At 53.8% G+C, this 24,623-nt stretch overlaps 1 protein-coding gene and 1 long non-coding RNA gene across 3 annotated transcripts in view; one reads left to right on the forward strand and one right to left on the reverse strand.

Annotated features, from left to right (window-relative positions):
• Positions 1-3,860: 3,860 nt before the first annotated feature.
• On the reverse strand, positions 3,861-13,578 carry LOC143828237 (uncharacterized). The gene is made up of 3 exons (XR_013227568.1): positions 13,129-13,578; positions 9,166-9,285; positions 3,861-4,831 (listed from the first exon to the last, which is right to left on the reverse strand). It is a non-coding gene; the product is annotated as an uncharacterized LOC143828237 (long non-coding RNA).
• A 1,646-nt stretch (positions 13,579-15,224) lies between these two features.
• HIF3A (hypoxia inducible factor 3 subunit alpha) overlaps positions 15,225-24,623 on the forward strand; it is a 49,065-nt gene continuing 39,666 nt past the window's right edge. Inside the window, exon 1 of one of the 2 annotated variants that reach the window (XM_077318655.1) lies at positions 15,225-15,343. In XM_077318655.1, coding sequence (XP_077174770.1) covers positions 15,318-15,343 — 26 coding nt within the window. In that variant the 5' untranslated portion in view covers positions 15,225-15,317. Of the gene's footprint in view, positions 15,344-18,207; positions 18,344-24,623 lie in introns of those variants that run through there. The other variant, XM_077318656.1, reaches the window with a different exon arrangement.

Here is a 24,623-nt window from a genome sequence, read left to right on the forward strand (position 1 = left end):
AGGCTCTTTTGCTGTTGTTTTTATGGGCTGCAGATTTTCAAGTGTTTTTCTGCAGTTTCATCCTGCTGTCCTTTGCCGGCTTTCTCATTTCTAGAGCTTTCTGTTTTGAATGGTAACCATCACATCTAGAACACTGAGTCAAGCCACAGATCCATTGAGTTCTCCCTTGCCCACCCAACATGGGGCAGCCAGCGAGAGGCAGTGATTAAGAGAGGCGGCTTCTAATCTGGTAAACTGGGTTTGATTCCCTGCTCCTCTGTCTACAGCCCACTGATTGACCTCGGGCTTGTCACAGCCCTCATAGTGCAGTTATGACCAAGCAATCTGGTCAGAGCTCTCTCAGCCTCACCTCCCTCACGGGGTGGAGGGAGAGGAAAGGGAAGGCGACTGTAAACCGCTTTGAGACTCCTTCGGGTAGAGAAAAGCGGCATATAAGAACCAACTCTTCTTCTTCTTCAGTAATATCAGGGCTCTCTAAGCCTCACCCACCTCACAGGGTGTCTGTTGTGGGGAGAGGAAAGGGAAGGTGACTGTAAACTGCTTTGAGACTCCTTCGGGTAGAGAAAAGCGGCATATAAGAACCAACTCTTCTTCTTCTTCAGTAATCTCAGGGCTCTCTAAGCCTCACCCACCTCACAGGGTGTCTGTTGTGGGGAGAGGAAAGGGAAGGTGACTGTAAACTGCTTTGAGACTCCTTCGGGTAGAGAAAAGCGGCATATAAGAACCAACTCTTCTTCTTCTTCAGTAATATCAGGGCTCTCTAAGCCTCACCCACCTCACAGGGTGTCTGTTGTGGGGAGAGGAAAGGGAAGGTGACTAAACTGCTTTGAGACTCCTTCGGGTAGAGAAAAGCGGCATATAAGAACCAACTCTTCTTCTTCAGTAATCTCAGGGCTCTCTCAGCCCCACCTACCTCACAGGATGTCCGTTGTGGGGAGAGGAAGGGAAGGCGACCGTAAGCAGCTTTGAGACTCCTTCAGGCAGTGAAAAGCAGAGTATAAAAACCAACTCTTCTTCAGGTGGCAGCGGCTCTCCATCGTCTCAGGCGGAAGTCTTTCCCGTCACCTCCTGCCTGGTCCTTTCAACTGGAGATGCTGGGGATTGAACCAGGGACCTTCTGTGTGCGACGCAGGGGCTGTGCCTTCGAGCCGTGGCCCATTCCCATCTTGCAAATCGCAATAATGGTGTTGTCCATTTCTTTCCCATCCAGTTGGTCAGCCACCTAATGGCCACCTTGCCTCCTTCGGCGTCTCTCAGCTTCCCCCCTCCGCACACATTCTGATCCAGCTCCTGCCAGACTTTTCTTGTCTCTCTGCACGCGGCCTCCTCTTTCTCCTCGTCTCTCAACATCTGGGCAGCTGCAGTCCCTTGTCCTGGTTCCCCTTTGGCCTCTATTCCTTTCCTTTCCATAGGCTTGGGCCTCTGTCCGCAAGCCCACTGCTCTGCTACGTGCCACCCTAATGCTCTGTGTTGGGAAGATGATATTGTCATGGCAACTGTGGTTTATTTCGAGTTGGGGCCTGAATAACAGTGCTCTAGAGCCGGGGTCCCCAGGGGCCCTTTCTGAGCCCAGGGGCACCTTTGGAATTCTGGCATAAGGTAGGGGATGCAACTTCAAAATGGCGGCTGCAGGAGGCGGAGAAATGGTAAAATGGCAGAGAGTGAGGCTGTGTGACTCTAGCAGTAACTCTAGATGAGGCCCCAAATGTACAATTTGGTGTTTTTTGGCAGCAGCCAGCCAAGGGATTCTGTGCCCACATTTGCCCCCTGGCAGAGTGAGGATGCTGGGAAGCCGCAGTTGGTGTGGAGCAGGGCTGAGGCTTGGAAGTCCCCCCCCCCAGTAGCTGTGGCAACTTTGCTGTACTTCGCAGCCTGCTGTACTGTGGGGTTGCCAGTTCCAGGTTGGGAAACACCTGGAGCAAGGTATAATGCCACTGCACCCACCCTTCAAAACAGCCCCCCCCCCAAATCAGCCTGGTTCTCCAGGGAGTCTGATCTTGTCCATCTGGAGATCAACTGTAAAAGTAGATTTCCATGTCAGTCAGTCAGTAACCTTTTATTGGCATAAAATATGTATGAGACATATAAAAATAGGGTTTAAAATTTCAACAAAATAATAAAATAGGCCATGGGGTTACATAACCAAACAGATCTTAAAATGATTAAATAAACTATAAAAGATAAAATACAAGGTAGGCAGCATATTATAAAAGGTTCTTAGTTAAAACTCTGGCAACTAAAATGGTGACCTCTGGGTCTTTGTCAGAGAGCAGAAATTGCAAGGTCATAGATTCACTTACAGAAGGCTTGTTTCCCAGCAAAGCAACAAAGCTGTCATCCCGACACTGCTCATATAAGGGGCAATCTAACAAAATGTGTGAGACAGAGTCAGGGCAACCAGAACCACACGGACAGAGTCTCACATGGTATGGGATACGGTGGAATCTTCCCTCTAAGACCTTTGAGGGGAAAGCATTCAGATTTCCATGTCCCACTTGGAAGTTGGCAACCCTGAGTTCCAGGGACCTTTGATGTAAATTTCCCCCTGAATTAACCTCAGACCAGGCAGCCCTCTGAGATTAGAAGCACGGGAGGCGGGATATAAATTTAATAATAATAATATCATCATCATCATCATCATCATCATCATCATCATCATCATCAACCAGGGAGACAGATGCGAGCAAAAACAGTCCTCACAGCAGCCCTGTGAGGCTGACAAGAAAGACAAATGCTAAGAGGGGCCTACGGTGCTTGAGAAAGGCCGTGTTCCCAGGTCATCCCAATCCTTTGGCCCATTCCGCACAAGAATCAATGTGGCCAATTGTTTACACTAAACAATTCTGGAATTTAAAATAGTGGAATTTGGCGTTGTGCATACCTGCCTTTGTAGTTGGATTCAGTAGTGTTGCAATCATTTCCCACAGGTTTCCGGTCCAAAAATCGCTAGAAAGGAAGCAATTTTTTGTATGCTTTGTCCCACCCCTGGCCGTCACTCAAACAAACAGCCAATGGGCAGCCGTTATCATGCTCCCGAAAAGCCCCTTTCCCTTTAAGACAGGTTTTTAAAAAAATACACATTGCAACGAATCTGCTGCCAGGTGGTGTATGAGTTGGCGATTCATCGTTGCCACGCTCCCCCAAGTGAAAAAAAAATCCCCCCCTCCGTGAACGGGCGCGATTTTCGGCCGAAAATAAAGGGGACTGTGTTGTGCCTGGTGACTTAAAGCAGCTCTGTGGAGGGACTGCAGCTGGGGAAGCCTCTCTGGGTGAATGAAGGCTCGCCGGTTCGTTGCTCTCCGCTCGCTCCGAGAAAAAAAAATGGCGATCACTTCGCCAGAAGTTCAGAGGAGAGAGCCAGGGGGAGGGACTTTGCTGAAACCGCAACAATGGTAACGCACAGAACTTTTTCGAAACTGTTGCAGATTGTTTGCAAGAGTGTAGCGCTTTCCAGAGGGTGAATCCACTTTTTGGGATTTCCCTTTAAGCGCTACAACGAAGTGCTTTTTGCGGATCGTTTTCATGAGTGTGGCAGATTGTGTGCGACATCGTGCATAACTGCAAATTAGTAGCGATTACAATTTGCCGCACTCCTGCTACATTTTACTTGTGCGGAAAGGACCTTTGTCTTCCCCCACTGCCTCTTCCATGCGGCCCCATCTTGGATTTGCACCAGGATTTCCTGAACTGATTCAAATGGGTCGCCGTGTTGGTCTAAAGGAGCACAATAAATTCAAGAGTCCAGGAGCACCTTTAAGGCCAACAAAGATTTAATCAAGGCGTGAGCTTTCAAATGCTTGGCTTGAATAAATCTTTTTTGGTCTTAAAGGTGCTCCTGGACTCTGATTTTATCATTCCTAAACTGAGTTAGAGGCCACCCAGTCTGGCCACGGTCCAGTTTGCAGGCCCATGGTTGGTTTCACCCCGTCCCCTTGTTTGCTCCAGCAAGAGGAGCCCGGATGCACTCAGCATCCTTAGGGTGAAAAAAACCCCCAGATCTGCCATCATTAACCACTGACCACAGAAAGGTATATTTTCCTCACTGCAGGGATCTCATCTTGCCTCGCCACACCGTCAAGCCACCATCACTCAGCTCAACGGCTCCCACCGTGTTTGGTTACTGTTTTCGCCTGAAAGGGGATTTCTTTCAACAGTCTCATTAGCTCAGCGATAAGTGAGGAGGGGGAGCCGATCCGCGGCCTCACTGCCCTCTGGCGAGAACAGGCGGAATCGATCCGTTGGCCTGCGAGCCCCATAAATCAGCCCCTGGAGTTATTGTCCATCGTGGCATTGTGCCAGGGGAAAGAGCCACGGCCTCGGGTCTGCAGCGGTTGCCAGATATACAGTCCGGTCCCACTCTGGTTTCTCTCCAAAGTTTTCTTTTTTCCATAGACTGGCTGTCGAAGAGTGCAGTGCAACCTTGAAGAACCAACAAAATTTAATGCTGGGCAGAAGCTTGTGTGTGTGAGGTTTGAGGGAGCCGGTGTGAGGAAGTGTGCCTGCACACAGGAACCTCTACCCAGAATGAAACTTTGTTGTTCTTCAAGGTGCCCCAGGACACAAATTTTGTTGTATCGCTTCAGACCAACACAGCGACTAGGGGTGCCAGCCTCCAGGTGGGCAATATAGACAAGTGGGGCGGTTTGTAGTGAATACAATAAGAGAAAGAGAAAACCTATCCCAAGGCTACTATAGATGTTACAAGAATTATTACAGAATAAATGAAGTAAAGGGTTCTTCGTTCTTGTTTGTTTGTTGTTGTGTAGGATCCAAACAGAACGGTTTCTAGATATGTCCCGTTTTCAAATGGAAATTTTCCTCAATGGTTGTCCTAAACATAAATGCTCAAAATTAATATCTTTCCAAATTGAAAGCAATTATACACATACAAGTAAACCCATACTCTCCCTCACCTTTGAATGTAAATATAATGAACATCCAAATTGTGAAATTCAACCTAAAAAGGATATAATCCTAAAATCATCGAATGTTAATTTCAGATTTCAAAATGTATAAATATGTTCCCTAATCAAATATCGTTCTCACCTCTATTGAATAATATGGCCTATATCTCGGCCTTTGACTCTTCACTATGGGGAGGCTAATAAAACCATTGAATGTCTTGATGATTTCAAGATATTCAGTCAGTCAAAGTGGTGGGTGCAGCCAAGAAATCAAATGGAGAATAACCCTGGGCCGGAACACAATGTTAGGCATGAACCAGATATGGAAGAGTGAGGAAATCAGAAGAAGAAGAAGAGTTGGTTCTTATATGCTGCTTTTCCCTACCCGAAGGAGGCTCAAAGCGGTTTACAGTCGCCTTCCCATTCCTCTCCCCACAACAGACACAACAGCCTTAATACAAAGCACTGGCTAGTCAACACCGTTGTCTTCCCCATAACAAGCTATGGATGCGAAAGCTGGACCCTGAAGAAAGAAGACAGGAGGAGAATAGAAGCATTCGAATTACGGTGTTGGAGATGAATGCTGCGAATACTACGGACAGCCAAAGTTACCAACAAGATAGTTTTAGAGAGGAGCAAACCAACTATGTCATTAGAAGGCAAGATATTACGGCTAAAGCTCACTGACTTTGGACACATCATGCAATCAAACTCGCTAGAAAAATCATTAATGCTTGGTAGGGTCAGCAGCAAAAGGAAACGTGGTCGCCAAGGGATCCGCTGGCTCGACACGATTAAAGCCGATACAGGGATGACCACAAACCAACGGAAAGAAGCAGTCAGAGACAGGGGCGCATGGCGAAGACTTTCCTATAGAACTGCCAATAGACTGAATGGATGACATCATCAGTAATACCAATTGCTCCCAACCACACCCTATCACCCTAGTGGATTTATTTCATTTCATTAAGGACGCCTGACTGCATGTGCTCCATCCATTTACAGATCCTATTAAAGTTACAGAGGGTAGTAAGCACTTTCAGTTGCATATGAGGTAGCTGATACCTTCATTAAGACTACCTATCTGTATGTACTTACATCCACTTACAGATCTTTATAAAGTTACAGTAAATAATATACCTATGCAATTTCTCATAAGGTTACAACCAATAGGTATAATTCAGATTTCAGTGGAACTGAAAGAAACTGGCTGGCCCCCGGGTGAGACGGGAGGCTGGACTGGATGGGCCCTCCCTGGCCTGACCCAGCAGGGCTCCCCTGATGTCCTTAGGAAGGCCTCGGCCTCCCTGCCCTGTGGCTGGCCCTCCAGAGGAACTGGCTGGCCCCTGGGTGAGACGGGAGGCTGGACTGGATGGGCCCTCCCTGGTCTGACCCAGCAGGGCTCTCCTGGTGTCCTTAGGAAGGCCTCGGCCTCCCTGCCCTGTGGCTGGCCCTCCAGAGGAACTGGCTGGCCCCTGGGTGAGACGGGAGGCTGGACTGGATGGGCCCTCCCTGGTCTGGCCCAGCAGGGCTCCCCTGATGTCCTTAGGAAGGCCTTGGCCTCCCTGCCCTGTGGCTGGCCCTCCAGGGGAACTGGCTGGCCCCTGGGTGAGACGGGAGGCTGGACTGGATGGGCCCTCCCTGGTCTGACCCAGCAGGGCTCTCCTGATGTCCTTAGGAAGGCCTCGGCCTCCCTGCCCTGTGGCTGGCCCCTGGGTGAGACGGGAGGCTGGACTGGATGGGCCCTCCCTGGTCTGACCCAGCAGGGCTCCCCTGATGTCCTTAGGAAGGCCTCGGCCTCCCTGCCCTGTGGCTGGCCCCTGGGTGAGAGGGGAGGCTGGACTGGATGGGCCCTCCCTAGTCTGACCCAGCAGGGCTCTCCTGATGTCCTTAGGAAGGCCTCGGCCTCCCTGCCCTGTGACTGGCCCTCCAGAGGAACTGGCTGGCCCCTGGGTGAGACGGGAGGCTGGATTGGATGGGCCCTCCCTGGTCTGACCCAGCAGGGCTCCCCTGATGTCCTTAGGAAGGCCTCGGCCTCCCTGCCCTGTGGCTGGCCCTCCAGAGGAACTGGCTGCCCCTGGGTGAGACGGGAGGCTGGACTGGATGGGCCCTCCCTGGCCTGACCCAGCAGGGCTCTCCTGACGTCCTTAGGAAGGCCTCGGGCTCCCTGCCCTGTGGCTGGCCCTCCAGAGGAACTGGCTGGCCCCTGGGTGAGACGGGAGGCTGGACTGGATGGGCCCTCCCTGGTCTGACCCAGCAGGGCTCCCCTGATGTCCTTAGGAAGGCCTCAGCCTCTCTGCCCTGTGGCTGGCCCTCCAGAGGAACTGGCTGGCCCCTGGGTGAGACGGGAGGCTGGACTGGATGGGCCCTCCCTAGCCTGACCCAGCAGGGCTCTCCTGATGTCCTTATGAAGGTCTCGGCCTCCCTGCCCTGTGGCTGGCCCTCCAGAGGAACTGGCTGTCCCCTGGGTGAGAGGGGAGGCTGGACTGGATGGGCCCTCCCTAGTCTGACCCAGCAGGGCTCTCCTGATGTCCTTAGGAAGGCCTCGGCCTCCCTGCCCTGTGACTGGCCCTCCAGAGGAACTGGCTGGCCCCTGGGTGAGACGGGAGGCTGGACTGGATGGGCCCTCCCTGGTCTGACCCAGCAGGGCTCCCCTGATGTCCTTAGGAAGGCCTCGGCCTCCCTGCCCTCTGGCTGGCCCTGCAGAGGAACTGGCTGGCCCCTGGGTGAGACGGGAGGCTGGACTGGATGGGCCCCTGGTCTGACCCAGCAGGGCTCCCTTGATGTCCTTAATAAGGCCTCGGCCTCCCTGCCCTGTGGCTGGCCCTCCAGAGGAACTGGCTGGCCCCTGGGTGAGACGGGAGGCTGGACTAGATGGGTCCTCATTGGCCTGATCCCACTGAGGTCCATCCCCACCCAGACTGAACACTCAGATCCCCAGGAATTCCCCAAGTGACGGAAAAGAAACGGCCTTAGATGGAATGGTCCATCAAGGGGACCTTTGGCTAGTCAGACTGGCAACAGCTCACCCGAGTCTCAGGAAGAGGACTTTACTTTCACATCCCTCTTTCTTCCTTTAGCCCTTTTAAACTGAAGAGGCCAGGGATGGAACCTGGACCTTCTGCATGCCAAGCAGGTGCTCTGCTGCTGACCCACAGCCCATGCCCACAACTTAAGTCCCTTTAGCTTACTGGCCACATTCTAGGTAGGCCCTGGAGGAGGAAGCAGGGGACCCTGGGACACTGGGACTGCTCGGCTCTGCCCCAGGTCCTGCTAGGACGTGGGCCTCCACCTTGGCACAGCTTTCTTCAGCATTGCAGGCTGCTTCTGCAAAGGCCTCAGTGGACAATGATGAAAAATTGGTTTTTGTACCCTGCCTGAAGGAGTCTCCAAGCAGCTTCCAGTCGCCTTCCCTTCCTCTCCCCACAACAGACACCCTGTGAGGGAGGGGAGGCTGAGAGAACTCTGACGGAACTGCTCTGTGAGAACTGGACTGTGATTTGCCCAGAGTCACCCAGCTGGCTGCATGTGGAGGAGGAGCGGGGAATCAATCCTGGCCTGCCAGGTTAAAAGCCACCGCTCCGAACCATGCTGGATAGGAAAGTTGATAAGATCTGCATTTCACAAGCTGAGCACCTGCGATGGTTCTGATAAGGCTCCTGGGTGAAAGGGAGGAATTGCCGGAAGAATCCCTCTGTGACCTCTGTGGCCAGTGGTGCTCCTGGGCCGGTTGCAAAATGCACCAGGGATTTAAAGGTGGTTGCAAAACTGGCCTTTCCAAAGGGAGCCTCTGCTGCTTCTCTTTGTAATCAAGGTGCAGTCGATGTACAGCAGCCCCCTCCTGGGGCTATCAAGGCAAGGGATGTTCAGAGGTGGTTTGCCATTGCCTGCCTCTGCCCAGCAACCCTTGGTGGTCTCCCATCCAAGTACAAACCGAGACTGACCCTGCATAGCATCTGTGATGTCACAAGATCTGGCTAGCCTGGGCCATCCAGGTCAGGGCAGAGGTTACTCTTCATTGCTTGTCTCTGCAAAGCAACTATCCAAGGACTAACCAGTAGGAATGGGCACAAACCGGCTCATGAACTAAAGTTCGTAACAAGTTTTTTGGCAACCTGTGCTTTGTGAATTAATATTTGTGGCTGCTCAACCAGCCTGAACTTCCCATAAACTCCTGAGCTGTTCCTGGAAGTCCCTGCTGGTTGGTGAGCAGATACACTTCCAGACAAACTGTCTCCAGTCAAGCAAAATGTTTATAAACCTGCTAAGCAGCAACTTCAAGGGCACGAAAAGGAGCGTCTGGGAGAGTCTCCCACGAGTTTGGTGTCTTCAGCTTGAACAGGATCCATTCTATATACCTCTGAACTTCTTGAACCAGCATCTGTGAAAATTATTTTGAGAGGCCCAAGTTCAGGAGGTTCAGTTGTGTGCAGAATAGATCTTGTTCAACCTAAAGATACGGGAATTGCAGGTGACCTTCCCCCAATGATGCTCTATATCCCCAGCAAGTTTGATGGGTAAACGTTTATGATGGTTCGTGATTCATGCATGGGACACACCATGAGCACACCAAATTTCCCCGGTTTGTGCCCATCCCTGCTAACCCGACCAGGCCCTGCACAGCTTCTACGATGTGAGAAGATTGGGCTAGACTGGGCCATCCAGGTCAGGACAGAGACAAACGGAGGTGGAGTGCCATGGCCTCTGCCTCTTTGTAGCAACCCTGGACTTCCTTGGGTGTCTCCCATAAGAGGACTAACAAGGCGGTTCAGCCGTCCTTATGAAGTTAGATCTGTCGGCCACATTTGATGGTCAACCACGAGTTGGCCTTGCCAGGGTGGGGATAGGGGGACAGACCCCTATCCCATGGCCGTGCTCCTTCCTTCAGAACCAGACCCAGAGGGTGGCTGTCAGGGAGGAGTCATTGTGCTCCTGTCGACTCCCTTGTGAGGTCCCTCAGGGGGCGGTGCTTCCCTCCACTCTTGTCAACATCTTTATGTGCCCTCTGGCTCAGCTGGTGTGAAGCTTTGGGCTGGGTTGTCATCAGTATGCAGATGACACCCAGCTCTATCTCCTCATGGCCGGCTGGCCAGACCGCCCTCCCCTCCCCCGGAACAGTTTGCCAGATGTTTGGAAGCCGTAGCTGGATGGCTCAAGAAGAGTCGCCTGAAACTCAGCCCCTCCAAGACGGAGGTCCTGTGGCTGGGAAGGAAGGAGGTGGGACAGGAAGTGTGCTTACCCTCTGTGACCGGGACACAACTGAAAACCACATCTCTGGCCAGAAATTTGAGGGTGACACTGGGTACCACGCTGTCTATGGAGGTTCAGGTCACGAAGGCATCCCGCCAAGCATTTTATCATCTCTGTCAGGTGAGGCTACTAGCGCCCTACCTGTCTTCTGAGCACCTAGCCAGAATTGACTTCTGTAACTCACTCTACATGGGCCTGCCCTTGTCTCTGATCTGGAAATTGCAGCTGGTGCCATATGCAGCTGCCAGGGTCTTCACTGGGACACCTTGGAGGGCCCATATCCAGCCTGTGCTGAGGCAGCTGAATTGGCTACAGCAGTGGTCCTCAACCTTTTTATCACCGGGGACCGGTCAATGCTTGACAATTTTACTGAGGCCCGGGGGGGTTAGTCTTTTTCCGAGGGACATCGCCGCCGCTTGAGCCCCTGCTCTGCTTGCTTTCCCACCGGCGCCCCTGACTTCCTGCCGCCCACTAGGGGGCGCTGCCAGCAGCAGCTGCACAGTGCCACACCAAGGGGGAACCCCAGCCATGGCAGCCACTGGAGAGCACCAAAGGTGAGCCAGCAGCAGAGTGGCAGGGCAGCCCCCGAGGCAGCAGCCAGGGAGGACGAGGAGGAGGAGCCATGGCCTGGTACTGACTGATCCACGGACCAGTAACGGTACCCGGCCTGGGGGTTGGGGACCACTGGGCTACAGGTTGTAGCCCGGATCTGGTTCAAGGTTTTGGCTTTGACCTTTAAGGCCCTTCATGGTCTGGGACCCACGTATCTGAAGGACCGCCTGTTGCCCTATGCCCCTGCAGGACTTCACACTCTGTGGATAGTAATTTGTTGGTGATTCCTGGCCCCAAGTAGGCAGGGCTTCTTCAGTCCAGGTCCCAACCTAGTGGAATGAGCTCCCGGAAGAGCTGAGGGCCCTGCGGGAGCTTTCCGCATTCAGGACGGGGCTCTTCCACCAGGTCTATGGCTGAGGCTATGGCTTGGAAGGTCAGATGGGGCCCCCCAGAAGAGATCGCCACCGGGCCAACCATCACCACTGGTGGATTGCCAGCATCTGGAGTCCCCCAAGGTGCACCGGGAGTGGTTGTGGGGTTTGGACACAGTTGCCACCTGGGTACTTTAAAATGGGAAACATATTTTGTATGTTTTTATGTGGGGTTTTTATTCTGTAACCCACCACAAGATGGCTTGCTGGGAGCGGCAGGAAATAAACTGAATAATAAAATTGAAATAGAAATAGAATACCGAAATATAGTCGAACGTAAAGAGAGAGGAAACACACTTGATGTATAATGCTGACATTCAGACATGAACACGTGGCAATTATTTGGCAACGACCAAACAAGTAATCCACGATTCCTGGATGCCCGAACCTCCCTTAAGGGTTTATCTCCAGCAACCTGAAACTTGAATGTCCAAAAAGAAAAAAGAAACAACAAGGCACCTTGAAAACTCTCACATTTATTGTGCCAGATATTCATGGGGGTGGAATTCTTCTTTGTTGGTTGCACGAAGACCATCTGTTGGCAAAACACACCCAGACAAAGCCATAGGGGAGGAAATTCATGGGATTAAAGGGTCACGAAACATTCAGGCTGCAATATTCCTATGAGAGACTCCTACGTATCCGAGATAACCGAGTGTAAAGGGAGATCAGCCCCCAAGAGAGCTGATCCCTCTGCAAACTGTGTCCAATCAGCACAACAACAACCAAAAAATCAGAGTCCAGTGGCACCTTTAAGACCAACAAAGATATATTCAAGGTGTGAGCTTTCATGTGTATGCACACTTCCTGGGATACAATGAAACAGAGATCATAAGAGTACCGATAGAAAGAGAAAGTAAATTAGTAGCAAATTACTAAATAGCATCATAACATCCAAAATAAACAGTATAAGGATAATACCTTGCTAGAAAAGCTAATCAGTCCTTTGGGTTCAATTGTCCTTCACAAAAACATTGGGGCAATAAAAATGTCAAGGTTAGTGCTTAATGGCAGGCACTTCTCTTTGTGAAAAGAAGTGATTAAAAGAGACTAATTGCTAGTCCCATTATTGATGTGGAACACATCTTCTGGTGCCCATCAAACGGAAATGTAGACGGATGTGACGTCTGTCCTGTCCACAAAGCGGTCAGAAGATGAGGAGGGCCTGGGCAGCTGCTGAACAACCTGCAGGGGCAGAGGGGCCTGCCCCCAAGATGTTTGCAGTGGCCGCGCTGGACCCTCAGGCCTAGGCAGCCATTGTGCGACCTGTGAGGGCCGAGGCAGCAGTGGATGAGCAGGTAAGCAGGGGAAGGGAGTGTGTGCGCCCGTGTACGCGTGCATTGGCTTACTTGCTTGGAGGGAGAGTGGTTGGGAAACCAACAGGTAAAGGGGGAAATGGGGGGGAGGGAAGGGGGTCTTTGCATGTCTCTGTCTGTGTGTGTGAGTGAGGGAGAGGAAGCAAGTTTGGGAAACCAACAGGTAAGGGGGTCAATGGGGGGGAGGGAAGGGGGTCTTTGTATGTCTCTCTCTGTTTGTGTGAGGGAGGGAAGGGGCCCTAACCAAGTCACTCCAGAGCAGGTTTGTGTCCCCCATACCGTCTGAGAGTCAGGCTGTCATGACAGTTTTTGGGGGACAATGGGACTGTAATGTGATGTAAGTACGTATGTCACATAATTTAGAATCTAACATTTTGGTTTCATGACAGGATAAAAAACTCAGCATGGCTTGTCATTATGGGGATGCTTCCATGCTTGGGTGGAGACGGATGGGGCTAGCAACAAGTCTCTTTTAAGTACTTCTTTTCACAACTGAAACTGGACTCTTATTATCCTTCTTCCATTGTCTGAGGAAGTGTGCATGCTTTGAATGAATTTTTGTCAGCCTTAAAGGTGCCATTGGACTCAAATTTTGTTGTGCTCCTATGACATGCCTGCCTCTACCATTAGAGGTTGGGAAAAAATTCCAAAATAGAAAATAAGTTGTGCTCATACCTTTCTCTCACCACACGGGGGCGCATTTTCACAATCAATTCTAGCTTCTTGGGGTAGGAATTTTTTTTATGCCTGTAAGCGAAATTGAACCTGTCGATTGAAGGTAAGTCTGAAATTATTTCAGGGAAATATTGTGAGGAGTGGGGAAAATTTACACCCAAGGGTTACTGCTATCCCTTTCCAGCCTTGAACAAGGAATGGAGAGTAAAAGGGAAATAACAGCTGCTGATTTTGGCCCTGGACATAGGAAATCCAAATCTATTTCTGGCTGAGAAACTGGAGTCACACCCTTTCTTTTACTCTGGCTTGGATTTCCTACTTGTTGGGGAGAGTTATTTCACAGTCCCATCAGGGGGATTAAGATCCTGTGTGCTTTTAAAGTAAGGCCCACAGCAAGAAGGCCCTGCTGATCTGGATTCACTTTCTTTTATACCAAAGACTACCCAGAAGAACTCATTTCAAGCAGAGGTCTTAAAGGTAAAGGTATCCCCTGTGCAAGCACCGGGCCATGTCTGACCCTTGGGGTGACGCCCTCCAGCGTTTTCATGGCAGACTCAGTACGGGGTGGTTTGCCAGTGCCTTCCCCAGTCATGACCGTTTTACCCCCCAGCAAGCAAGCTGGGTCCTCATTTTGCCGACCTCGGAAGGATGGAAGGCTGAGTCAACCTTGAGCCGGCTGCTGGGATTGAACCCCCAGACTCGTGGTCAGAGCTTCAGACAGCATGTCACTGCCTTACCACTCTGCGCCACAAGAGGTCTTACTCTCAAGTAAATGCAGGTTGCTCAAATGCTGCTTTAGCCTATCAAATGACCCGGTCCCCGAGGACAGCAGGAGTCAAAGAGCATGTGAAGGAAAGGTCTGCTCCAGGGGTAGTCAAACTGCGGCCCTCCAGATGTCCATGGACTACAATTCCCAGGAGCCCCTGCCAGCGTTCGCTGGCAGGGGCTCGTGGGAATTGTAGTCCATGGACATCTGGAGGGCCGCAGTTTGACTACCCCTGCTCCAGTACAATAGGTTCAGCAGGTTTTTGTATTGTTTTGAACAGGAGGACCGCAGTTTGACTACCCCTGGTCTGCTCTATCAATAAGAACCAGAAAAGAATCTACCTCTCTCTATTTGGTTCAGGTCCGGAGCCCTCTTGGGCTGAAGCAGCAGGATAAAATTTGAGTCCAGCTTTGGGACTTTGTCTGAAAGGGGCTCCCGGTCTCAAATTCTGCTTATTTGCTTCTTTAATTTTATGCCATTTTACGTCCTTGACCTGAGCCACCTTTCTGGCTCAGGGTGGTTTACAGTGAAACTTGCTTAATGTTCTCTAAAGCTGCAATCCTATAAGGCTTTGCCTGGGAGTAAACTTGCACCGCATATGGATTCATTCCAGAAGGAGCTCAGCCTTCCCTTCTGAATCCGGATCCAGTTGGCAGGCGGAACCGTGCAAGGCCGGATTGCCCCCGGAGCGCCTCGCAACCGGCCGCACCGCACCGCGCCGGGCTTCGCATCTAACCTGTGCGCGGCTATTGCGCCAGTCCCACCTTCGCCTCCAAAATAAACAGATCGGGGCGGGGAGGGGGGAGATTTTAACCCCTCCAGATCCGGTTCTCCGAAGAAGCCACGCAGCTCTCGATGAGCCCCGGAAAGCCGATTCGAAGGCATTTGCCCCACACTGAATGCGGACTCTCCCGAAGTGAATCCGGATTCAGTCGAGAAGGTTGCCTGCGGGGGGGGGGGGGGTCCGACGTGCGGCTCGGGAATTGCGGCTGGGCAGCCCCGCCATCTGTCTGAATCCGGATTCGCTCCGGCCTCCCTCCGCCGCGCGCATCTCCCACCGGCCCGGTCCCCGCGGAGAGCCGCCCCCCTCCCTCCCTCCCTCCTCCGCAGTGGAGCAGCGTCGCCCCTTGGGCCGGCCGCGGGTGGGGGGCGGGTGGGGGGGGGCTCGCGGGGCCGGATCCCGGACGGACAGCGCCGGCGCCCAATGGCCGCGCGGCGCGGGCGAGGGAGGCGGGCCCGAGCGCGGCGGGCGCGAGGGGAGGGGGCGGTGGTGGGGGAGGGGCGGTGGGAGTCGCCGGCGGGGAGGGGGCTTCGCGGGCGGGGACGGGACGGGACGGGGCGGGCGGGGAGCGGCGCAGCCGGGCAGAGGCGACGGCAGGCAGGCAGGCAGGCGAGGCGCGCAGGGACGGACGGGCGGGCAGCCATGGAGAATGGCTTGCAGGCGTCAAGGTGAGCGGCAGGGCGCGCGCTGCAACCCCCCCACCCCCCCACCCCTGACTGCGCTTTGGGGGCTTCGCCTGCTGAGACCCCCCCGCAGTGGCCTTGCCCCCCCGCCCCCCCCCCGCCGGGAGGGTGCTTCTTGGGGGGAGGGGGGCCGCGCAGAGTCAGCGGAGGGGGAGGGGGAGGGGAGACCCCGTGGAGGCTTCCGGGGTCCCCCTGCGGGCGCCCCTTGGAGACCCCCCCCGCGCACATTCCTTTCCAGCCCCGGATCGCCCGGCCCCCGGCCCAGCCCTGCGGGGAAAGGGCGCTGGGACCAGCAAGCCGGCCGACCTCCAGGCGGGGGGGGGGGTCGCCCTCGATTGATTGGGGAATGCGGGGCTTTTTTTGGGGGGGGTCTTGTATTGTCGCGGGGGCGTCGCTGGGTGCGGGCGTGCAGGTGGGGGTGGGGGGTCCCGGGGGTGTTTTGGGAACAGCCCAAGCCCCCCCCCCCCGCCCCAAGAGCCCGTCCGGGATGCGGCAGAGGGGCCCGGAGGGCTGCGGCTGCCCTGGCGCCGGGAGGGGGGGGCAGGGTCTGTCTCACCGGCGCGAGGATCCAGTCGATCCCCGCAGAGCCCCGTCCCGAAGAGAGCCCCCGATCCCTGCCCAGGGGACGTGCCAGGAGCCGCACCGGATCGAGTCCTGCCACACAGCCCAGGGCGCCCCGCGGAGGCAGGAGGGACGGGGGTCTTCCTTTGGGTTGGGGCGGGGGGGGGCAGGTTGTGCATTGGTCCCGCACCCCTTGTTGACAGCGCTGCCCTCGCCTCTCCGGGCGTTGAGACCCCCCCCCCCGCCTCCCCCAGACCCTCATTCCAGCAGATCCATCCAGGGTGGAGGGGAGGAAAGGGTCTTCTTGCACCCCCACAAGCGCCTCCACTTTAGGGGTCTTTTTGCCTTCTCCACTGCCCTGTTCTGTCTGCAGATGGGATGGGAGTGGGTGGGTGGGTGGGTGGTGCGCCACTAAGGGCCACGGGGTTTGCTGGGAGCCCGGTTTGGGCACAGGTGAATCGCGCGGAAGTCTTGGCAGAGTGCAGGAAAGGCGAAATCTGGGGACGAGGGAATGTAGGAACCTGGTGGGAAATACCGGAACGAAAAGCCTTTGCCAGCAGGATTCCCTTGACACATTTCTGGGATGTCAGAGCTGCCCGGGGTGTTTTGGTGCCGCACTGAGGACCGTCCACCCAAGCGGTGCTGGAATCGCCAGCCAAGCGGCAGAGGGGGGTCCTCTGACCACGGAGCTCTCGGCAACAGCTTGGAAGGATCGGAAGCTTCAAGGGGCTTCCAAAAACCGGGCAACGAGTAAAGCCGTGGCACGGAGCTTGCCCGCCGGGGAGCCAGCCGAGATCCCTTTCAGATGTAGGTCAGCGCGGTGGAGATCATCTCAGAATTAGGTCAGGGAGAATTTGGGGTGACGGGACTTCTGTCTCTTTTTCGTCCTCTTTGCGTGTGCCCAGGTAGAGAGCAGAACTTGGCACATAGCGGAGTCTGGCGCACACTTTCTCTGCCCCGTAGAAGAGTTTTAGAACTTGGTGGCGGCGGGCGGGTGGATCTGGGTACCGGTGCCAGCTGTATGTGCGCCTGTTTGTGCAGCCTCTGTGCCCAGGTGGGTGTGCCGTCCCATCGCTCCATCGGATTGCTGTGCCGTGGGACTCGTTGCGCCCGATGTCCCACGGAGGATCTCGGGCTCCGTTGCCAGGCGGCTTGGACCTGGCACCGTCCTCCCCGCTCCCCCCGCGTTCCGAGGGCACTGGGCCAACCTGGAACTAACCGTGTGAATTTGCCCTTTTCTTTGCTTTCGCAGGACGCAGGTCTTTTAGGAGCTGTTGCTATGCTGGCGTGAGAGCTTTCTGGGGTTGCAGGACAAGACGGAAGTCAAAGGATAGGTTGGCCTTCGGAAATAAGGGACCGGTCCCCATTTTTTGTGCGTTCTGTACCAAGGAACGGCCCTCTAAAAGGAGGGACGTGAAATCTTTGCTTCCCTGCTGTTAGGACTCCTTACCACTGCCCTGGAAGAGCTGGTGGGGAAAGAATTCTGGGGCTCCCGTCTCCGGTCCCTGGCCCTTTGGTTTTGCTCCCTCCCCACAAATGGACCATCGGTGTCCTGGGTTAAATTTTGCACCTCTTTGGTAATGTGGATCATGCACCCAGGGGGCAGTCTGAGTCTGACCCACAGTGCCCCCTTCTGGGCGGGGAAGGGAACACGCTTGTTTTATTTTTAGCAGCGCTCTGTGTTTGCGGGCCAAGGGCTTCCCGAGGTCAGATCCCAGCGACTTGACTTGGCTTTTCACAGACGGAAGCTACCTGGGGGAATCCCTGCCTGGCTGGAGAACCGTCCCCTTGCTGGCTCGGCAGAGAAACGCCTGCAGCCTGGGGCTGATGCCCCCAGCGTGGCTCCTGAATTTAGGAAGGCTACCCAAGCTCGATTTTTTATCCCTGCCCACCCATTTCCCGCTGGCACCGAAGTTGCTGCAGCTTAGCGTCAACACTGGACGATATTTCCCGGGGCGTCTTCACTTGGTGTTCTCTTGCCCTGGCGTGGCTGGATCCTGTGTCCCCCTCCAGCACCTCCTGGTGGCCCTCCTAGGACTTGCTCGGGTTCCTTTGGCTCTGACGTTTCTCTCCCCTTGTAGGCGTGTGGACTGGCATCGGGCCCAACCCAACCTCCTCGCACATGTCCTTCCTTCCCCCCAGCGCTCGCTGTTGACTGTTTCTCCTCCTGGCAGGCAAGCCACTGGCCCTCGTGCGCCGGAGGACGGACGCATGACGGGGCTTGTGTACATCACGTGTTCCCGGCCCCGTGCCAGGCCGTGACGCGGTGGGCGGAGGCAGGGGGCAGTTCCTTCACTGAGAGGAGCCCTTTCGGCTAGGGGGTTGGCAGCGAGTCGGTGGTCAGCAGACGGCGGGGACGGGCGGGCTGGGCCGGCGAGGAGCAGGGCCTGTGGGTACCTCTTCGGTAGGGCTCTTGGTTGGCTGGTGAGTGTGGGCACTGCCAGGGGCAGGAGGTGGCTGGCGCAGCTGTTCCTCTCGGCTTGGCATCCTGCCGTACTTTCTTGTGTTGCTCTCCTCGATGCCTTTTCCTTTCTGCCCATCTCCTGCTTCACCCCGGATCTCTCCTTTTCGCTCCCCCTTCCTCCTGGCATGGTCTCTCCTCCCTCCTAGACTTCCTTCTGCCTGAGCTCCTTTTCCACTCCGGCCCTTTTCTCCTCCTCTGAGTTTTCTGCTCCCTGCACTACCCTCTTCTGGTGCCGCTCTGTACTGTTCTCCTTCCTCCATTCTCCTTTTGGCCCCCTTTATGACTTTTCCTGTTCCCAAAGTGCGTTTCATTCCAGCGGAGTGCGCGGACGCATCTTTTTCCTCGCTCATCACTTTCTTCCATTTTGTATTGTCTTCTCACCCTTTCCTTCTGTCGTTTTTGTCACTCCCTTGTCACACCTTCTATCTTTGCCCGCTTGTTGTGTCTCCTGAAAATCCATGTCTGGGGGGCTGCTCCCTTCCACCCGTGGATCCAGCTTGTCGTCTGTGGTTTCCAGGCCTGCCTGCCTGGCCTCGTGCTCCCCCAGTTGTGGCTTGGAGAGCAGCAAGAGAAAGACAGCAGTGCAGGATCGGCGTAAACATTGGCTGTAATTCGCAAAGCAGCGTAGGTTGTTCTGCGGACCCAGGACCAGGGGTAAATGAGGCTTTTTGTCATGTCTCTGTTGCATTTCAGTAGTGACGGATTTCTCTTGTTTTTCCTTCCGTTAATTCCACTGTGGGGATGGAAAAATCCACAAATTGGGGCCCCTTCCCGTTGGCTAAAGAACTATATCGGGTGGAAAGAGAGAATCTATGTCTGTTTGTTGTTTCAGGGAAGGCCGTGGGCCCAGAAGTTCTGCTGCTGGAGACCTGGGTTCTAGTTTTCAGGCCTGGAAGGGGGAATATTGTTGGGTGTTTGAATTGGGAGCGTCCTGGGCTCTCTTCCTTTGGAAAGAGTTTGTGGCTTTCTGTTTCGACACTCTTCCAGGGGCTGTGCCTTAGTTTCCCCCTTCTTAGAATTGGGTTGGGTGTGTCAGCAGGCTTCCTGGGTTCCTTTCCTTCAAAGAATATTTGTAGCTTTGTGGCGCTGCCATCTTCCCGTGTCCGTCCCTCAGTGTCCCCCTTCCACGAAGTGGGTAACAGACACCAACAGGAGGCAGAAATCCTCATGGTTTATGTTTCATTGCTGGAAGAGCGACTCGTGGTCAGAAAAAGGAGTCCCTTTTCTGTGGTTTAGGGAGAGCCGATTTGTGTTCCTTATCATGATGCATGTTGCCGGCAGCGGCCAAGCCTTGCAGGTAGAAAGGGAGCGAAGGAATTCAGGAGATGTTCCGATTGCGAAACGCAGGATTGGCTAATTTTTAAAATTAAATCTTGGAACTTGTATTTCCCTAGATCAATGCTCCCTCTCTCTCATCTGCAAGCTCTGATATCAGGTGTGCTGTGTAGGCAGGGTTACTCCTTCCATGCCAGAGGTATCCTCTTAGTGACTTGAGCTATGCCCTGCGCACTGGTTCTGTGGCCCAGCGCAAAGCACGAGACGGCATACAAGTTGGGTGCGAGTCCATCGCCTGGGGAAGAAATGCAGAAAGTTTGGTTCTGAGCGATACCTGTGTTGTTTTCCCTGGCACATATCTGCTGGCATTGATTTCCCAGCTCTGGAAATGTAGATAGCGGCTTACCTTGCATGGTGTGTGTGAGGACAAGATGAAAAGATTGTCAAAAGCTTACTTTCTGTTGTAAGAAAGCCCCATCCCACAAGGCCTGCTTAAATTGGTGTGTTGTTTGTGCCTAAATGGTTGCGAATCGTCAATTCTGCCCCCAATTTTATTTCCCGTCACATAATCGGAATCCCCTGAAGGAGCGTGGGGAGGTGAGCAAGGCAGGGCGCGTCCGTTATTTTCCCCAAAACACCCTTGCAAGGTAGGCCTGGTGGGCACTGGCCAGGGCCCAGAGGATGTCGAGGGACCTCCTGTGGATTCTACGGATCTTCTTTCTGTGGGGTGGGGTTTCCCATTTTCGCCAACAGAAGGCACCAGTTTTCAAAAACATCAGAAGGGCTACCCCTTTCGTGGCTGGTGTTAAGGGAAAGCACTCTGCACGTTCTCAAGGACACAGTGGGGCTTCAGACAGCCCACTGATAACACGGTGTCCCAGGGCCCACAAAGGCCAGCATGCCCCCCCCCTTAGGGGACCTTACCCTAAAAAGATTTGAACCCAGTGCCCATATTCCACTCCAGTTGCTCTTGGATGAGAATACGTGAGCACTGGCAGGAAGCTCAGGGCAAAAATGTGTGGCATTTAGGAGCCGTGGGCGTGGCAGGATTGGTGCCCGCTATCCCCGTACGGCTTTCTGTCTCTGCCATGGGCTCGCTCAGCACCCTCCGTTGAGCCGCTCCAATTTCGCAGCCTCGCCCTCTTGGTTCTGGCACCTGGAAGGTGTGCCGGGCCCTGCCCCGCAGCGTGATGGTGGGAAGGCAGCGAGTCCGGCTCATTCTTTGTGGTCTTAAAAACGAATGAGTCAACTGGGCGTTTTGATCGGCTCCAGTGGGGAGAGCCAGGCTGTGTGTGGATTCAGGGATTCTAGTCCACATTATCGTTTCGGGGGGTGGCTGAGTCGATCTGCAGTAAAACAGCGAGATGGGAGCCTATCAAGATTTCCAGGAGAAAATCTGTATCTAATAAAGCAAACTTGGACCTTTTTAGAATGGATTGATTTTAACCGGAATATTGTGAGTTCAATCTATGACTATTATACAACTATATATTGTAGTATTTACTGTTTATATAACATTGGTACCCGCCTTAAGCATTGGGGGGAGGGCGCGTTATTAAATCAAATTTTATTTATTATTATATTTATATATTTATATATAATGCCCTCCCCGAAGGCTCGGGGCAGTTTAAAATTATATTATTATTGTCTCCCCGAAATCGCGTTGGTTTCTAATCTCGAATCTTGACAGGCCTCCTTGGGGCATCTTTTTTCCTGGCTTGGTTAGAAACTCCCCACTCTGCTTTTATATACCAAGCAAAATCCAGAAATTGGTGGAAACTGGAACCAGAGTTCGTGGTTTACTAATCCGTTAATCTGGAGCTGTCTGAGGGTGCCCCTGGTGCCTGTCGCCCACCTGGGTTCTAACCTGGTGGCCTCGAATCCAGCAACACCTCAAAGACCAACAAAATCTGTGGCAGGGCTGGAGCTTCCATGAGTCACGAAATGTTGTTAGTCTGTAAGAAGCTCTCTTTTGCTCTTTTCTGCTGCTGCAGACGGTCTATCGTGGCAGCCCATCTTGATCTTTCGACATGCAGTAACGTTGAAAGCTCTGCTTCTTTCCCGGAGTTGAGAAGCAAAACTCACAGATCCTGGTTTGCAGAGGGACAGCCTTCCTTTCACTCCCCGTGTCCTCTGCTGACCTCTGCTCCCCTCCCAAGAGGGAGAGATCTGTTGGGGATAACACAGGAAGGGACTGAGCGACAGGCATGTCAGGTATCCAGCCGCCCTTTATCATAAGGGTGAACGGAAGAGATTCCGCTCTGAGGGATGGAAACGCCTCCGACATGTTTAGAGATGGGTGCAAAAACCCGTTGGAGGTTTTCTAAGAAACTTCAAGGGCTCGGGTGGCCTGTCCTTTGCCGCCTTGCGATTTGTGCATGCCTGTAAAAGCACCATCGAATTGCAGCCGATTTATTGCGACCCCCTGTAGTGGGGAGCTCAAGGCTGCCTTCCTCAGCAGTCATGTGGATCCTTTTGCCAAAATCAAACCTGCTCAGTTGCTTTTTCTCTAAAAGCCTCGGATGGTGTCGATGAGGGTGTGTGGGTCATTCGTGCTCCTGAACCCCCTTGCCCGGGTGGCTTTGTCTGTGCTCCGTCCCGAAGCCGGAAATGGGCAGTCTTGTTTTGAAGAGAACTGCTGCTTGGCTTGCGTGGGGTTGACCCCGATTCTCTCTTGTTCTTGGTCAAGATTGTTTAAACTCCTGTTCAAAACAATACAAAAACCTGCTGAACCTATTGTACTGGAGCAGGGGTAGTCAAACTGCGGCCCTCCAGATGTCCATGGACTACAATTCCCACGAGCCCCTGCCAGCGAATGCTGGCAGGGGCTCGTGGGAATTGTAGTCCATGGACATCTGGAGGGCCGCAGTTTGACTATCCCTGTACTGGAGGTTCAAAAAATGAATAAACCAGCACCCCACAAGTGGCGAGACCCTCTTGGAAACCACGCTCTGCTGCCTAGAATAACCCCAGTGGTTTCCATGCAGGCAAATACGTCACCCCTCTGGTGTAATTTGTCCCGGGGGTGCAAGGGTGGGCAAGAGTCGCCCTGCTCATGTGGCTCTACACCTTTCTCTTCTGAGACCCATTCCAGTGCGGCGGAGGTTGTGCCGAATTGTGGCGCCTGTTGCTGGGTGCAGGCGAAGTGGCACTGCCATCGTGTCATTTCCGTGAGGCGGGAGCAGTGGGCAAGCCGGGCCCTCTGGGTTGGGCACCTTGCGCAGAGCGCATGACTGTCCGGGGGCTTGAAGCAGGCCGGCCCCTGCGTCTCCTTGCCTCGGGGATTTCTTGCCCTGGGGATGGAGAGGGATGTGGGTCTTCCCCTGGTTCTGCCGCAGCAGGGTGCATGCCGAGTTGCCAGTTTTTGGTTTTAGCAGTAGCCTGGTAAGTTCAGGCTTAGGAGGGGATGAATGCTCCTAGATCAGAATGGGAGGTCTGGAGGAGAAGACGCTTAACCCCCTCCTGGCTCGCAGTACTGTTTTTATCCTCACAAAATCCCTGATCCCTGGAAGGGAGAAGAGCCAAACTGAGAGCGGAGGGAGATCCCTTGCTTGGCGCGCAGAAGGCCCCTGCTCAGTCCCTGGCCTCCAAGAGCCAGCTTGGCGTCATGGTTAGAGAGCGGCGTCCTCTAATCTGGAGACCCAGGTTCAATTCCTCACTCCTCTGGGTGACCTGGGCCTAGCACAGTTCTCTCATAGCTCCCTCAGCCCTACCTACCTCGCAGGGTGTCTGTTGTGGGGAGAAGAAGGGAAAGCAGTTGTAAGCCGGCTCCTTCGGGTAGCAGAAAGCAGAGGGACAAACCAGCTCTTCTCCAGTGCAAAGAGCCAGGCAGTAGTTGCTGGGAAAGACCTCTGCCTGAGACCCTGGGGAGCTGCTTCCACCCTGAGCAGGCAATGCTGACTCGGATGACCCACTCTTCCGATTTGGTAGAAGGGAGGCTCCTATGTGGCACGCAGAAGATCCTGGGTTCAATCCCCAACATTTCCAGTTCCAAGGACCAGGCAGCTGGTGACGTGAAAGGCCTTTTTTTTCTGCCTGAGACCCTGGAGAGCATCTGCCGGCTGAGTCCAGGCAGTCTTGACTGCAATGGAGCAGTGGTCTCATTCAGTTCAAAGCAGCTTCATGCATTCATATGACGGCCAGCATGTCCGACTGCTGGCCAACCTAGGAGCATTAGATCATGTAAGGCTTGTGGTTCGGCTCAGTTTGGCCGCCGCAGCAATCACTGAAGCCCGAAGCAGCGCGTAGGAGGCCAGTGCCACGGCGTGGAGAGGAGGGGCGGCAGAGACGTACTAGCCAGCAGCCATGCACAGGTGCATGGCTGCCGGTTGGTGTGCCAGGGCTGCTCCTCCTTTCCACGCCACGGTGCTGGCTGCCTCAGGCTTCGGTGATTGCCAAGGCGGGCGAACTGAGTCAAAACGCACACCCCTAGACTTTAGACCAGTTACCTTTTAGTTCGCTACTGTGACTCCGAGGGTGGTGGGAAATCGCTCAGTCTGGGTTGGCAAAACTAGAATTGGACACCAGATAAACGGACACAGAGACCGAACCCGAAATTTTTGTGCATGTGGCTGATGCGGTGAGCAAAGTCTCCAAAACAGGGAAGCAAGATGGAGCCTCTGAAACCAAAATCTGCCCAAGAGGAAGGGCTCATGTGCATACGGAACTTGAGATTCTGCAGCCTGGACCCGATCCCTGTTGCAGATTAGTTTTGGAGCAGCATAGGTGCTTCTCTCCTCCGTTCTGTTTTCTCTGCAACTGTAGGTTCCGACCAAGAGGGAGGATTTGAACCTGGGTCTTCCCACTTAAATTCTCTGCCCGTGTTGTTGAGTGTCTTTCTCGGGCCTTTTGCATTTCAAACATACAAACTGGAATTAGAATCAAACCACTGTTGATCCAGCGACTCAAACCTATTCCTTTTTTAAAATACAGGAAAATATTTCAAAACTATTCCTTTTTAAAAAT

Source organism: Paroedura picta, unplaced genomic scaffold (genome assembly GCF_049243985.1).
Source record: "Paroedura picta isolate Pp20150507F unplaced genomic scaffold, Ppicta_v3.0 Ppicta_v3_sca21, whole genome shotgun sequence".
Lineage (NCBI taxonomy): Eukaryota > Metazoa > Chordata > Lepidosauria > Squamata > Gekkonidae > Paroedura > Paroedura picta.